Raw genomic sequence first — 16,620 nt, forward strand, 5'->3', positions numbered from 1 at the left:
GTAAATGTGATCATCTATGTAGTATGTCCAATGAGAGGAGGAAACTTGAAAAGGAACAGTTTTGATACATGCATTAGATTTTTACCACAATACAAATAAACGGTCATAGATGACAATTTTCACCTCAGGAATACAATAACTACCTACGTTTAATTGCCAGACCCCTCTAAATAGACAAATGTCTTCTAGTAGCAACTAGAATAAACAGTTCCTCCCTGCTAAAGCCCTGCAACTTCATCAATAGCACCACACAATCATACCTTGTAGCCTCAGCCAGCCCTTTGCCTTGCATCACTAAGGTAGCCACACTGCCATTGGGGCTGTTATCACTGAGTCGTATGGCCCAACGCCAGTTTATTAGCAACTCCAAATGCTGATAAAATCAACTTCTTCGATAAAGGAAAGCATTAAAACTTTGTAAAATAATTTTAAAAAGCAAAAGAGATCTCATTGTTTTGTTTATTTTGTTTTTAGGACTGGGGCAGGAAGCATCTAAAAGATGGTTTTAAAGGAAGAGGACGGCTACTTGCATGGGACGGCATTTTAGTTGTGCTCAAAGTGATGAAAGTTGATTTGCATTATTCTGCCACTAAAACTGAAGCGTCCCCCCCGGGGAAAGAAAGCCCTGCCAGACACGCGAAGTTTTCCGAAAATGGATTCTGCGGAGAGCTGACAGAAATTCACAACTAACTATTCGGGGCCCGCAGGTTTTGCGAGAGAGGGAAGCAACCAGGGACCCGGAGAGCCCCGCGTCCCTCCCTTCCAAAGACTCGTCAGTGCCCCCTCCCTCCTCCTGGAATGGGAAGTGAATGTCACCTGCAGATCTGCCCGACTCTATCGGTCCCTCTCCTCCTCCTCCGCCCAGTTCGGACAGTCTCTAATGCCCAGTTCCAGCCCCGGCCGCCTTCGCCTCCAGTGTCCTAATCCCCCGCCCTTCGCCTTCAAGCCTGTCCCCCGTGGTCCCAGCCCCTCCAAGAACTGCCAGGCGCTGATTGGCGGCGGCGCTGACAGGAGGCGGGGCCTGGAAGTCCCAGCCAAACCCGCCCTCGCGTATAAGCCCCTTCTCGGCTCTCTCTCTCCATCTCTCTCCTCTCTCTTTCTCTCTCGCTCCCTTCCTCCCTGTAACTGAACAGTGAAAATTCACATTGTGGATCCGCTAACAGGCACAGATGTCATGTGAAAACGCACATGCTCTGCCATCCACACCGCCTTTCTTCCTCTTCTTTCTGTTTCCTTTTTTTCCCCTTGCTCCTTCTCCCTCTTCTTTGTAACTAACAAAACCACCACCAACTCCTCCTCCTGCTGCTGCCCTTCCTCCTCCTCCTCAGTCCAAGTGATCACAAAAGAAACCTTCTGAGCCGGAGGCGGTGGCATTTTTAAAAAGCAAGTACATTGGAGAGAAAGAAAAAAGAAAAACAAAAGCAAAACAAAACCCAGGCACCAGCCAGCCAGCACATTTTTTTCACCCCTCCTGAAAACAAACAAACAACCAAACAACCATCAAAACAGTCACCACCACCATCATCAAAACTGTTAACATAGCAGCGGCGGCAGCAAACGTCACCCTCCGGCCACGGCGTCCACCTAAAGGGATGGTTTTCTCGGCAGAGCAGCTCTTCGCCGACTACCTTCCTCACTCGTGCTGAGCGGGATTTTTGGGCTCTCCGGGGTTCGGGCTGGGAGCAGCTTCATGACTACGCGGAGCGGGAGAGCGGCTACACCATGCGAGGTAAGCGAGCCCGCAGGCACCGTGTCTCCCCGGTCCGGCCAACTCCAGCCAGATGGGCGATGGGGGAGGGGAGCGCACCCAGCCGAAGAGGAAAGAGGTTGGCGGGGCGCAGTTACTGAGTTCGTGTTCGCAGTTGGGCTGCAAATGGCCTGGGCGTAGAAAGTTGTGGGAAGGTGTTGATGCCTCTCAGGAGTTCTGGAAGGACACGGGAGGGCGCTTTTTGGAGAGGGGGACGACGCTAGTTGCTTCCTCCCAGTCCTTGAGTTGTACTGTACCATTTTGGGATGTCACTCTCGGGTGCGGATGAGAACGCCGGCTGGAGGGAGAGCCAGGAGAAGTATGCCTCTGGGCAGAAGCCGCTAGAAGCGCCGGGCGCGCGGCGGTCGCCGGCCCGGGTTGGGCGCGCTGGGCGCACGGGCAGGCGGCCAGGCGGGTACACACACTCTTCAGGTTACGAGGCTCACCAGCGTCCAGGTCAACGGACAGTGTCCCTTCGTGGGAGTGGTAGGCAGAGGGGGCGGTGTCGTGGGACTAGACACAGATTCCGGGTTCGTCCCCTGCGCGCGTCCCTCGCGCCGGAGCTGCGCCCTGGCCAGGTCCGCGTGCCCGAGCCCGCGCGGCCCAGGGACGAGCGCCACCCTGAAAAAGTTGTGCAGAGAAAGTTCCAGAGGATAAAAGCCCGCGCTACCCGCGGCGGGGAAGGCTCCTTTGTCAAAGGGCCGCTGCGGGAGGCGGTGCTGGGTGAACCTTCGGGCCAGGACCCCCAGCGGCGACTGCGGTGGCAGGTCCCCTGGGCTAGCTGGCGGCGGTGGGGTGACGCTCCGGGGACAGGGGCAACACACTTGTTCCGGCTGCACTTTGGGCTGTCCGGGCGGATGGCCTGGCCTGCTTTAGGGAATCACTTGATCCGTCTCCTCCCCTGCGGTGCCAGGACCTTCACGTTTCCTGCGCGCTGTGCCCAGAGCCGCTTTCCTCCGCTGTCTGCTTGGCCACAACTTCACTCTTCTCTCGGAGAGCGGGCCGGGTGCCCGCGTGCCATGGGGATAAGTGCGAGCCTCGGAGCACCCGCCGCCCCACACTCCCCAGTGTTTCTTTCTAGCCATTCTGCGTTTCTTGCGGTGGGGCGGGGGCGGGGGCTCTCCTCTCCTCCTCGTCTGTCCCTCTGGGTCCTGGCAACAGAAAGGTGGAAACGGCCAGCTCCAGACCTTCCTACATCCCCGAGCCCGCGTGACAGGTGGACTAGCCAAGAAGAACTTGGGCGAGTTGGGCTGCAAACACTCATCGCCTTCCACTCGGCTGTGTTCACCTCCCATCCACATTCCCAAAACCTCTTGAGGAGCGTCGGGATGGGGTATCGGGCATGTTCCCCCTGCTCCGCTCGAAGTGAATCCCGAGCCTGGACGCTAGAGCAGAGACTGGGTTAGCCAGCTAGGCGCTGGGACGTGGCAAGAAAGGGAAGGAGGAGGAGGAACAGAGAGGCCGTCCATGGAGGTGGGTGGGAGGGAGGTAGCTGAAGCTAAGGGACAGAGACGTCCTGGTGAAATGGTTTGATTGACCCGCATACTGGTAGTGGGGGCCCCGGGAGTGCGAGCTGGTTCCAGTTCAGTGTCCCGGTTGGGGGATTGGTCACATGCTCCACTGCCCAAATTCTTTCAGGAAACTATACTTGGGTAATTGGCGAGTGCAGAACCTTTAAGTAAAGGACGCCCTAGTCTTTGTTTTTGTTGTTCTGTCCCGTCTCACCACCATCCTCTCTCCTTTCAGTTTCCCCTGCGCCTCTCTGGGGTAGCCAGTTCGTCCAACCCCTACTTCTCCCTTTCCAATCAGTATTCCTCCTGTGGCTGAGCTCTTATGTTCTGAAGGTCTGAAACCATGCGCCACGTCAGTTCCAACCGGGCACTAGGGCCTGGGGCCAAAAGCCACTCACTCTCCCCTTAAATTGTAGAAAACAGAGGAGTGTGGGACAAGAGTGGGTTGTAGCTTGATCGCACTGCTCCTGAAGGAGCAGTTTGCTAGCGACAGTCCAGATTCGCCAAGGCGCCCACTTCGGGGACTCGAGAAGCTTGACGCCAGGTGCTGCCTCTTACCTTGAGAAAGAAGTTGAAGCTTACTCTCCCCCCATCACCCCACAGTCCCAGAGGGTTCTAACTTAAGACAGCTCTCAGGGGGCCTGGGGGAACGCTCTGTAGAAAAATCAACCTTAAAAGGTGGCGGAGTCCTCTCTACCTGCTGGGCTCTCCGTTCTTGACCCTTTACTGTCCCTCCTCTGCCATCTCTGCGCGTTTCCTACAGACCGTGCCCTTCCGCGTCATTAGAGGTGATTGTATAAGGATGGAGAAAAGGTCCAGGCTACTCAGACGTCTTACGAGAGTCAGGGGTTGAACTTGAGTGTGAACTTGAGAAGTGAGAGCGGAAACGAATCAACTTTCTCTTGTACCTGGGCTACTAAGCAGTCTATATTGGGGGAGGGGGCAGTTTTTGAACTCAGCTTTACAGTGCGAGCTCCCTTTCCCCCTACACACCACACACGCGCGCATGCACACACGCGCGCGCACACACACACGTCCCCCATCCCCGGGTGGTCCCAGTCTGTTATTCAGCCTCGGTTCCAAGGTTTGCATTTGGCAACTCTACTGGGTCAGGGCATTTGGCACAATGCAAAGTTGGTCCAAGATCGAGTGGTCGCCCTGGGGACCAACACAGTAAACCCACCCCCCGACTGCCGGCCTCCACCCCGCCCCCGCCAGGTCTAGGATAGTTAAGAGACTTTATCCCGAGGGAAGCTCTGGGGTAAGAAAGGGGTTAAGAGGCTCTGATCCTTAGGTCATTGTCCTACCCCACGGCTGAACTGAGTCGGTCCCCAGCGCTACGGCTTACTCGGGGCTGGCCTGGGGCGGAGAAGGGTGTATTTGGTGGCGCACAAAGCCTTTCACCCTTTGTCTGCTACAGAGTACCTACCACATGAGGTCTAAAGATGCTACTTCGTAGATTGCATTATTGAAAAGGATAACTTATAAATGCGGAAGGGAGGACTTTTAATTGGGTCCGTCCATAGGTGAGAAACAAGTGAGCCGAGGTGTGGATTTCAAGACTCCTTCCTGGGAAGCCTGCTAGCTGTTTATTACACAGGAGCACCGAAATGGTCGGATTTTTCACCCTGCCTCCGCAGAATACCCTGCTTCCAAAAACAGGGGCACAGATGTCGTCGCAATCAATAGGTGATTGTGGCTCCGGCGGATTAGAAATCTGGTTTTATCCTTGCTGTAAACAAGGATGGGGCTTGGCTTTTCCAAAGTCCGGTTTTCATCTGTTATTTTCAGGTAGTTAATTTTTATGAACTGCTAACTTCAGAAAAGAAGCGGCTTGCTCTCAGAGCTATGGCAAACCTTGGGAAGTCTGGAGCTCTGAATGTCCTGACGGCCAGGCCTTTAAATTTCCTAAACCTGTTCTAGATCTTAATTTCTTCCAAAAATTACAATTAAATATTTCTAACCAACATTCCACCTCCCACAATTAAAAAACATTGGTGGAAGGACATCCCTGTCAGTAGTCATTAGTAATTGTTCACTAAGTAATTATCAGTAAGCTGTCTTTATAATCCAAGAAAAGTAAACATTCAAACAGTTCAAAGAAAAATCCTAAAGCTATATTCCAAGTATTGTTGAAAAAATATATAGCCAGAAAATTGTTTTTCTTAGGTGGTTACATCTTGGGACTCTCTCCTCCCCCACTCTCAACATCCTGAGTGAATTTGTAACAAGTATTTTAACACAGAAGGGCGTGACATCCTGGACTTCCGGTATACACATTAGTACCATCAAGGCTTTTAACTTTTCTATATTTTCAGATAATCAGGAATTGGGAAACCAGGATGGAAATAGAAAGGGAGAACTTTGAGCAGCAGGCTTCATAAACATGGGGGATACAAGATTAAAACTCCTTTGTAGCGTTCATTTAAAACTCACAAGTCCTGGATTTTCCATCAACAGCAGTATAATTTGCTGTACTGTTTAGAAAAACCTTAAAGGATTTCTTGCATCATTATTAAAGGGGTTTATGTGAAGTTTAACATAACTAACACGTTTATTTTATATTCAATCAGAAGAAATGTCCACATTTAGTTATTTTGGTAACAATTTGTTAGACACTAACTATTTACAACCATAAAAGCAACTATTCATGTGTGTATGCAATACAAATACACTGTATTTTAAATTTACATGTATCATACTCATGAAACCTAATTTTACAACAGCAAAAACTTTCCAGCATGAAGAAAATATTAAGTTTCAGGGTTGGTCTTCGTGAACATGACATTCCAGCTGTGTAATAATTCCTACTTTTTTTTCCCCCCTAAAAGTAGCATATACAGAATAGTCACTAGGATTTTAAATGATTCAATACAGGCAGTTTTCCTAGATAAAAAGACAAGTAAAACTTTTTTTCAGCTTTATGTAGTTTTTATACTTTTTGATACAATAGTGTTAAGAAATAAAAGTGTGAATCACAAGGCATTAACTAGATTTTTTCACTGCTATGAATAACATACCTCTTATTTAAAGTACATATTATAGCATTCAATTAATACAGAGTTAAATATATTCTAGTAAATTATTAAATTTTAAAATTCTTTATATGAGGGTCTGCTGGTGCTCTGCAAATTTGTAAATAAAGTGAGGTTTTAAATTGTGAACAGTAACATCAGTGCCACTGTACCTTGGAGAAATCTAAGCCTTACAGGTAATTATATGAAGATATAGGAAAATTAATGCCAAAGTTAAAACCATCAAATTTTAGCCCGATTAAAACATATCAAAAGTTATGAACACATACGTGATTAGTGCAAATTTATTAGTGATTGAGATGACTTAAAATATATATATTTTTATCATTCTAGTATTATGATGAGAATTTCCTAAGACTAAATCATTTCTGTGCGTCTTCCATAAAGACAAAAACAGGCTTTAAATTATATTGCCATTAATTCTATGTAATTGACATTAACAAAGCATTTCATTGTGAAGTTAAAATATACAGAAAATTAAATATTAGGAATGGAAATTTTGCTTAATAATTAATATAAGGTTTTTTAAATCCTAGATATAGTTTTACTATTCCAACAATTCTTACATAAAGGACAGAAATTAAGTAGACAAATGAAATAAATCTTTTGTAATGTAATGCATAATGACCTTTGATAAAATGAGCACTCTACACATAAAGTATTATTTCTGTAACTTTGTAATCATCTTCCAATTACAGCTTCGTGCAAATATTTATCTTACTTTGACTAGAATCTGTGACTTAACAGAATCCCTAGCAGATAATAGCAGTCTTTGGAGGCGTCTGTTGATACACACTGATACACAATATGTATATGTATGTGCCTATAACCACCCACTCAGAGAAGAAGAATGAATATTTGAGAGAGAAAATCATTCTTATCTTTGCTTTCACAATCCACACTTCCAAATTCAAACATATATAGAGAAACAGAAGCAACTTTCCAGAGCCTTCAAAAAGAAGAAATGAATACATGTGGTACTTTAGTCACATTAAAACAAAACAGAACAAAACAAACAAACAAAAAAACTGTTAATAGCATTTATTTATAAATAATCTACACAAAACTCCATTATACTACCTAATGATAATTAGAGGGAAAAAGAATCAAAGAATTTAGGACTGCCAAGTAAATAAAATATTCCCTCTCAAATTAAGCAACAAATTCATAGATAACAAGGCTTATGCCATGAATTTGAAGGATGTCTCCTTTGTAGCAAAAGACAAAGGGAGCATAGAGGAATAAATATTGATTGAACTAATCATCTGATGAATAGAAATGAGATTTACCAGTGCGCCAATATAATAGGCTATGTTAACTAGTTCTTTCATAGCGCATATGCTGTCCTTTCAACCCCTGACCCCATCCATTTCAGTTCTTAATGAGGGAAACCACAGGTGTTATAACGGCATTTATAGAGAATCAAGCTAAATATAATAACCATGTGGTTAACTAATGGCAGTGGGGAGTGGGTTCTTATGAAAGGAAATATTGAGATCGTAGCGTCACAGACAAAATTATTATGCATTGCAAAGCACTTAGAATTTTGGCTTCCTCTGTCCACCTTTAAAATATATCTATGTGGCCATCAATATTTCAAGTCCTAGATTTGTTGTCTGCAACAAATAATAAGTGCAATTTCATTAGTGGTTATCTGGGGAGTTAAAAATAATATTCAAAGTATATTTTATCTGCATTGTGTAATACCTTGCATAGCAAGCATTTAAAACATTTAAAAATAACTCTTAAAAGGTATAGTGTTTTCTACTAAATGTAATATGCATTTTTCTTGGTTAGTCCTTATTTTATAACTATTAGAAATAGAATTTACTTTATGACAATTATTACAACGTTATGGTAAACTTTGTTTTAAAATTCAATTAGGATGTCTTGGCTTAGGCATGTTTCTACAGAGGTCAAAATAAACATGTTACCTTTTGCCAAAACATGAAACTAAAAACTCGTTCAAAAACCTGTTCTTATAAAAGAACATAGGTAATTTGCTTTGACTTAAGCGTGTTCACCTCTGCATGTGAATATTTTATTAACTGGGTGGGTATGCTGACTTTGTAAATTACTTAACTAAAAAGGGTATTTATTGGTGTCATTTTTTGTGTGTGATTAGTTTTCATATCATGTGGCCCTGGGTTATATTTCTCAAATTCAGTGGAATTACAGACATCAGCAAAAAAAAAAGAGAGAGAGAGAGAGAGGTGGGGACAAATAATCTGGTTGATTACCAAATTATGTTTTCTGTTACTAGCCTGCTTATTGCTTTGTATTCATGTAAACCCAATATCCTGGTACCGTGGGACATATGAAAGATTTGGAATGCTTAAAGAAAACTTACATAGATTTTTATTTCATAGTAAAGCTTTTTTCCCAGTGAATGTTGTGACAAGTCAATTTTAAATTATATTTAAAAATTCTTTCATATGACTGTCCAATAAAGCAGCCTTCTTTAAAAACTGTTACAACATTACCTGCATCTTATTAGGATTATATTGTAATCATGCGACAATAGCAGATATACAGTATTTTAATATTGAATTAGAAGTACAAAAGGTCCTCTCTGAATTGGGGCACCAAGTTATCCTTTAAAAAAGAAACAGCAAAAGCTTTTTTAAAAGGCCTTGGCATTTGTAATCATTACTTAGCATGGAATAAATGAGTATTACTGGCTGCAATAAAAAGTAGAATATTATTTTATCTTAATCTTCTGACTAGTTTTTTAAAATATCATTTTTAAATAAAAATTTCTCTCCCTATTTGGAACCAACCAAGCTTGATTCTCCCCTGTTCTGAAAACTTTGTCAAACTCATTGATCATCTCATTTCTAGGAGTCCAAATTAAGATATCCTCTCAAGAATGGGAATAAGACCATCTTCCTGAATATTTCAATTTTCAATTTTAATTTTAAAAGGGACAGACACAAAGATTTCATCTTCTTCAGCCACGTATATACTAATAGAAATGTATGTGACTCACATTCATTTATCCATGATTTATTGAGCATCTAGTCAAAGTGAGGCGCAAAACTGAGCCCTAAGGATGCCCAAGTTGATAAAACATTAGACAACTGGTGAGGTCAAAGCTATGATCAAAGTGAGAGCAGAACAGAATACAGTAGGGATGCTATCAGAACATCAGAGTAGCTCTCACAGGGGAAGTGATGTTTGAGATGGGCCTCTAAGGACGCATAGAAGTCTGTCTTTTGGTTAATTTATTCATCATAAATGAGGTTTATTAAATTATTGTTTCTTGTATTCCACAGTTGCCTTTTATAGTAGGTGCTAGATGAAATTTAGTTTATGGAAGTAGAACTGTTCCAAAAAGAACATATCCTGATGTAGAATAACTAGTAGTATTGTTCCCAAATAAAACTCTTACTAGTAAAATAATTTACAAGTGACAATTTAAAAAAGAAAGCTCTAAAGTAATTCTTAAATTACAAAAAGAAAATGTACAGGATTAGACAAATATCAGAGTGGGGAAGAATGTAACTTGCAAAAAAAGAATCACTAGGAAAAAAAAAATGGGAAAATACAATGTTCTTATACATTTGTTTTTATAAGAGAAATTCTTATCTTTGTAAAATAAGGAATAAGTACATGGCTGATATATATTGAGCTTCATTTTCTTTAACATTTAAGGCATTACCTGAAAATAGTGATATCTGCTCTAGAGAGTATCTTAGATTACTAGATATCAGGAAGAATAAAATCCATTGAAGTAATAGGGCATGTCGGCAGTGTCTGAGGGCAATAGTGATATTCCTCAAACTTTTCCATTTCAAGAACTTAGATGTAAGATTGAACTCTGAAAATTAAACTATAAAATCAACAGATAATAGTCTTGCTGACTTTTGAGTTATTCTCTCCCTTAAGCATATTTAAAGATGGAGAAATCCTGGACTCCTAGGCAGTAACAGAAATGTGAGTGTGAGAAGCAACTATTGGCCATGTCCATCCTAGCACTATCTATCTATAGGTAAATCACTGATTAAGCTTAAAAAAAAGTATCTACTGCAATTCACAAGTAGGCTCTTCATTTTGAAGTGATAATTTGACTTTCTGGTCTTATACATTAGCTCTTGTGAGCTTAGTTAACTTGAATCCTCGTACTAAGGTCTAATCTACTCTGAAACACTGATGAGATCAAGTTTCTGAGCCTACAAAACTGAAAACCGGACCCTAGACTGGGGAGAATTCACAAAGGTGAATGTCACCATTTGAGACTTCCAGGCAGCCAAATCACCACTCTTGATCATAACCCTCTGCATTAGCATAAACCTCATCTTCAAATTCCTACACAGTGAGCAAGGCCACATAGTCATACATTTTCAGTCTTGAAAAATAGGTACATTTTTTAAAGTGCAGATTATTAATTGGAATTTATTAGACTAAGGAATGGTACTTTTTTGTTGTTGCAACATATCCTGATAACATAATGGCTACTGTACTTAATCTATTTACTTCATGGAACTGGAAGAATTCAAGAAGTGGCTGACTGACCCCATTTTTTGAGGCTTTTCTAAAAAGGTGAAAAGTTCGAAGAGAGGGCACAGAACGGCCCCTCTAACTTTTAGGAGCTTTGACTGAACAGTTATTAAATAAGGCAACTGGTTTTCTGGACACTCCCTCCCTCGCTTCTTTTTTTTTTATATTTAAAATATTTTAATTTATCTGTACCGTTATATTTAGACATCAGAATACAGTACTCATCTTCAGACCTAGTTAGGTTATCAGGTTAAACTGAAAAGTATATTTGTTGACAGTGCTTTCTATTTCAAAAGGTGAATATAATACAAAACAAAAGAAAAACAAAACTAAGATTAGTATCAAGTAGAAGTATGAAATGGGAGTTATTTTTCTGAAAAATGACATTGAAATGATATTACAATCTGTGATTCCATTCCTAACTCTGGAATAAAATCTGGCCTGTCATGTGATGGGTCACACTATTTATCTGAGCTTAAAATCAAATTTCTCTAAGTTTAGGTGATAATAAAAGGACTGTAAAAGGACAGTGATATCATCAGATTGGTCAGAAACTGCAGTTAGTTAAAACACAAAAATCAACAACAAGAAAAAGCAGCCTTTAGCGAACTCTGAAAACCAAGAACATTTTAGCTTATATCTGCCTCCCTCACTTCTTATTGTGGTTTCTCTGGTGCTCATCTCTGGCATCATATGTTATATGACAGTGGACACATATACCCACTTCATGTTATGCCTGGGCCAGTGTGCTTTTCTTGGTGGTAAATATAGATTGAACCTTTGGAGAACAGTGGTTTACTTGAATGCCATATGTAATATGAATCTAGATTTTTTTACTCTGGCTTTTATGGAAATACGTTTACTAAGTAAACACTAAACCACTGTTTGATCTTCCCCTTAAAAAGGCTATTTAAAGACGGTCTTGTTAAATAGGATCAGAATATGTTCTTGCCTATAATTGATTCTGAGGATATGAAATTCAATCAGTAGCACTATTTTTATTTGCCTGAATAGTGAAATGAAAATAATTGAAACTATTTATCAAACCACATTTAAAATGTTTAATTTCACGTGTCCAAGGAATGGATCGCACAAGTGCTTCATATGGGTTCTGTAACACTGGATTAGCATAAAAACCCATATTCCAAGTTGCCCAAGTAAAAGTTTCATTATAGAGCTTGAGCCAGAATGAACACTCCAATCATAGTTTACCATCCAGCAGCTGCTGGCTGCTAGATTCCAGAATCAAACAGTAATGTGCAAGCTTAAAGAACTCAGGCATGTTCAGTTTCTAATGAGTAACTGGCTATCCTTATCATTGTCAAGTCAAATAATAAAATTATTACATACAGCATTTCCTATTAACTTGTACATAAGTTGTTCCTGGCACATAGCAAAGGGATTAGACTTTTTTTCTTTTTAAGAAGAAACCTTGTTCCAAATTTCCACAGTTGTTGAATATGAGCAAATGCCACACAGTCTGATTTGAAAAGAGGAACATTTGTTCGGGAAAAACACATCGTATCATTAAGGTGCAGTGCTTCTTGACGATAATTGTTTTAATATTTTGGATAAATTCATTTAGAAATTTTTAGGGTCCTATACTATTCATCAGTTTGCTCTAAAATTAAATTTAAAACAAATGGCCCAATATTCTGGTTTTTTTTCTTTTAAATGCTGACTACTTTTAAAAGACAATCCTAAGCACTTTCACCCTTGCATGTATATTTTCATTCCTGTCATTTGAAAAAAAAAAAAAAAGCTAAGTACCAAAGGAACAGGGCTTTTGGAGTATCTTTCTAAAGACAGCTCAGAAATATCAATAATAAGAATGCTAATAAGGTAGCGTTAATACCCTTCCAATTGTGTTTTTGTTTTATTTTGTTCTGTTAACTAATATCACTATAAGTCATTTCTGGATACCACCCGTGTCACAATAAATTAAAGTTTATTTGATTGGTTTTAGAAAGTGTTGTTTTGTATTGAAATAAATTAATTCTGAAATTTTTTCCACCGAAATTTCATTAATGATTTCTGAAAGGTTACCTAACATGGTTGACATGAGTGTTGATTTAGAGTCAGAGATAGACTTTCTTTTATCATAATACAATGATCAAAAAGTAAAAGAAAATATGTGACAGAGTTGTAGGTGACACTCCCAATAGTGGATCAGGTTTAAATATGATTCAGCAAATCCTGATTATTGAGTACTTACAATGTATAAGAAGCGATGCCCTCTAAGATAACAGTCTCAGGCACAACAAAAGCGGTTTTCTTATAAAATTCCTAAAGAATTCCTTAGATAATCTTTGTTTCATTTGAATTTCTGAAATGTCCAGTGTTGATTATACCCCTTTTTCTAAATATGAAAATATATGATTTGTCCATAATTATTTGTTAAAAGAAGTTGAGACCAGAGTTTGACTTCAGTCAAGGGCTTTTGACTCTGAGTCCAGTTCTATTTTCATTACTCTGTGCTTTCTCTCTTAGGCTGTGCTGTACTATTTTTTGCCATCCCTGTACCCACAGCAGACATCATTCATCAATTATGGCATTAATACTTGCTAAGTCCAGATGCAACTTGTACTACCATTTGACCAGTATTGGCCCTCAAGATAAAACTTGGTACCCAAACTCTCATGAGTGTTTTGGCCATATAAAGAATACATATTAATATAGTAAAACTATATATTTCATCCAATCACAGGATCCTCTTGGACAAACCATAGTTCTCCACAGTTTTCACTCCTAAAATAATGATCATGACATTTACCAATCTCAGGAAAAATTAAAATAAGTATTATGGAAACATCTACAGATTCTGAATGGAAACTATCCAGTAACAATAATAGCAAAGTCAAAGTATATATAGTAAAAATTTTTGTGAACATAATTATTGCCTTGAAGATTCTGAAATTTAATTTCATAAATTTAAATATGTCTCCTTTGACAGAGATTTCATATTTTTAGTGAAATTACATATTTATAGATGTTTCCTCCACTAAGATCCTAACCTAGCTGCCTCTAATTTAAGGAAAGAAACAACTTTATGGGTAGCTCTAAAGACTGTTTATGTCTAAATATGAAATTCCTTTTTATTCAGTAATCAACATGCACTTGCCTAATAGTTTATGTTAATTCACTCATTTGTCCCTCAGCTTGTCAATTCTCTCCTCTGGTTTTTATGTTTGTTAAGAGGAGGGTTATCTATCTTTGACCATAAGCATTTCAAACAAAGTAATGGGTTGAATAGCCAAACATACCACCATTTATCTGAGTTTAATTAATTTTGTCTGATTGATTGGCTGGAATTGAAAGTCTCAGCAGCACACCATTTATATCAAAGCCCTGTTACCATCCTATCCAACTCTATGTCTTGTACAAGCATAAAATATTTTCTTAAGGAAAAGAGAGTGACATGTCTAATTGTGCCCAGAAATATAAAGAAAAAAACAATTAAATTTGACATTAATTCTGAATAAATGTAGAGTTCTGCTCCTCTGCAACAATATTGCAATTTAATGTGTTTTGCATTTTGGCTGAAACACAGTATCCCTTACATTGAGCTATCATTTATATGATGAATTTTTATGCTTTCACATTAAGCTCACTCACATTTCTTTAAAAGCATATTTATTAGTCCACTGTTACTGATTTTTCAGACCTCTTTTGTGTAAGCTGTGCTGTACAAACATAGCTTGAAACACCAACCCTACCCTGCCGTTTATTCTCCGGGACTCAAATTGATTTTATTATATAATGGTCCTGAATCGCACAACTCGACTAAATTTGACCACAGATACTATTAGAAAGAAAATGGATTGCATCAGAGTCTGTGCTGCGTTGTCTTCATCTTGCATCTAGTATCTAGTATGTTTGATAACATCACACTGGAAAAAACTGTAGGTTTATCTCAAGTGATTCTCTTTGTTTTACCTCATGTAAAATACCTTCTGTGCTTGCTCTTTTAGAAATAGTGGAATATTTCTTTATACTCATTAATTCTGTCAGTCTTTGCACTGTAGCTGCTCTTAAGGAAAATTCTGAAAACATTTTTAAAGGGACTTCTGTAAATCTGGGAGGAGCTGACAGATGTAGTCTCATCTCTTTACAAATGTAATCGCAGGTAAAATTGATAATACTGTCTTGCCTGTGTTGAGTGCTCTCTAGTTCTCAGCGAGCTTCTGTAGACACCGTCTGGGTGATGCACAAAGCATCTTGTGAGATAATGCAGGACAGGTATAAATAAGAATGTGCCCTGCTAGCTAAGCCAAAGAAAACCCCAAAACAGAGTGCTTTTTTAACAGTTTAAAAATGCAGTTTCAACGCCTTAAAAACAGTCCCACAAAACATAAACAATTGTTTTATAAAAAGAAGAAATATAAATGGCTAACAAATAATTGGAAAGAAAGAGCTCAACTTCACTTATTAAAGAATTAAAACAATATTGGTAGCATCTTGACCTGTCAAATTGTAGAGGGTGTGATGAATTTGACACCCTCATATTCTATAGTGGGTGCTTATATTGGTACAGTCATTGAGCCTAAACCCTTAAAAATGATCATACTCTTTGGCCCAATAATTCACTTTCTGGGAATTTTCCCAAAGTAAATAAAGTGTCAAAATAATTTATTCCTAAAGTCTTGTACCTGAAGATTTTTTATATCCTCATTATGATATTTTCAACAATATAGGGAAACTTTTGTTGTAATGCTCTTTACCAGCGCACTTTCATTTAGTATGTACTCATTCTTATACTAGTATGTAGTCACCGTGTATAATATACTTCACTAGTATTAAATGTTTGTATGTATTCGACAATGTGTTTTAGGTTCTAGGGATAAAATGGTGAGCAAGAAAGACATCATCCCTGACATCACTGAACCTAAATACAAATAAAAAGTTAAAATGCAAAATTGCATATACTATATGATCCAAATTATATAAAATGCATAAAAAAGAAAGTAAAGCAAATGTATAAAAATGTCAGAAGTTACCTTTAGATATTAAGTTATCAGGTAATTATTTTCTTATTGCTTTTTCTGGACTTTCAAAAATTTCCACACATTCTCTGTAGATTAGTCTGTAGATAAGTGTCACAGTGAATGCTCAATTACTCTGGCATAGCAGTAAGGCTGTCCTTTATCTACTACTCATTGTATTTTAGTTCATGCATTTGCCTGAGGTCAGCTCGTATGATAATAGGGTTAAGGTTGAAAGTTCAATGGCTCACTGAGAAAATTAACTTATTTAATACTTGTACAACTATTCACTCATTCATCACCAAACATTTATCAAGGGCCTATTATGCACCAGGCACTCTCCTAAGTGTTGACGATACAAAGGTGATTAGAATTCAGTCCCTTCATCTGAAGAGCTTAGAGTCTAGTCTTCTTGAAAGCCATATGCTGTAATTTACAATAAGTACTGGAAATAATAATAATAATATGCAGTTAAAAACCTTTCTCCGTCATTGGGAAACAAAGGGTTCTGCCTTATTAAATTCTTATAAAGAACAGTATAACATTGCTTTTTTTTTTGTCTCTGAAGGCTCATATTTATGTGAGAAATATATTACTTTAAATGTTGAAGGAAAGATCAGGATACTCATATTGAAAAATTAATCAACTTGCCTTCATTTTACCTTCATTAAACTAACCCATATTTATCTCCTGACAACACTGGTGAGCACTGTAATCCCTAGAGATGTTAAAGAACACCAACACAGATATACTCAAGTCTCAAAATATAAGAGCTGGAGGATGAATTCATACCTACTGGTGGGGCTGTGGGAAGATTTTTAAAATATTCCTATGTTCTGAGATAG

General features: G+C 39.4%; 1 protein-coding gene across 1 annotated transcript in view; it reads left to right on the top strand.

Moving 5' to 3' along the window:
* Nucleotides 1-1,711: 1,711 nt before the first annotated feature.
* Nucleotides 1,712-16,620, top strand: part of RORB (RAR related orphan receptor B) — a 179,180-nt gene continuing 164,271 nt past the window's right edge. Inside the window, exon 1 of the mRNA XM_060100898.1 lies at nucleotides 1,712-1,729. Within this exon, the coding sequence (XP_059956881.1) occupies nucleotides 1,723-1,729 (7 nt within the window). The 5' untranslated portion in view covers nucleotides 1,712-1,722. The remainder of the gene's footprint in view (nucleotides 1,730-16,620) is intronic.

The sequence above is a fragment of the Mesoplodon densirostris genome, chromosome 6, assembly GCF_025265405.1.
Source record: "Mesoplodon densirostris isolate mMesDen1 chromosome 6, mMesDen1 primary haplotype, whole genome shotgun sequence".
Taxonomy (NCBI): domain Eukaryota; kingdom Metazoa; phylum Chordata; class Mammalia; order Artiodactyla; family Ziphiidae; genus Mesoplodon; species Mesoplodon densirostris.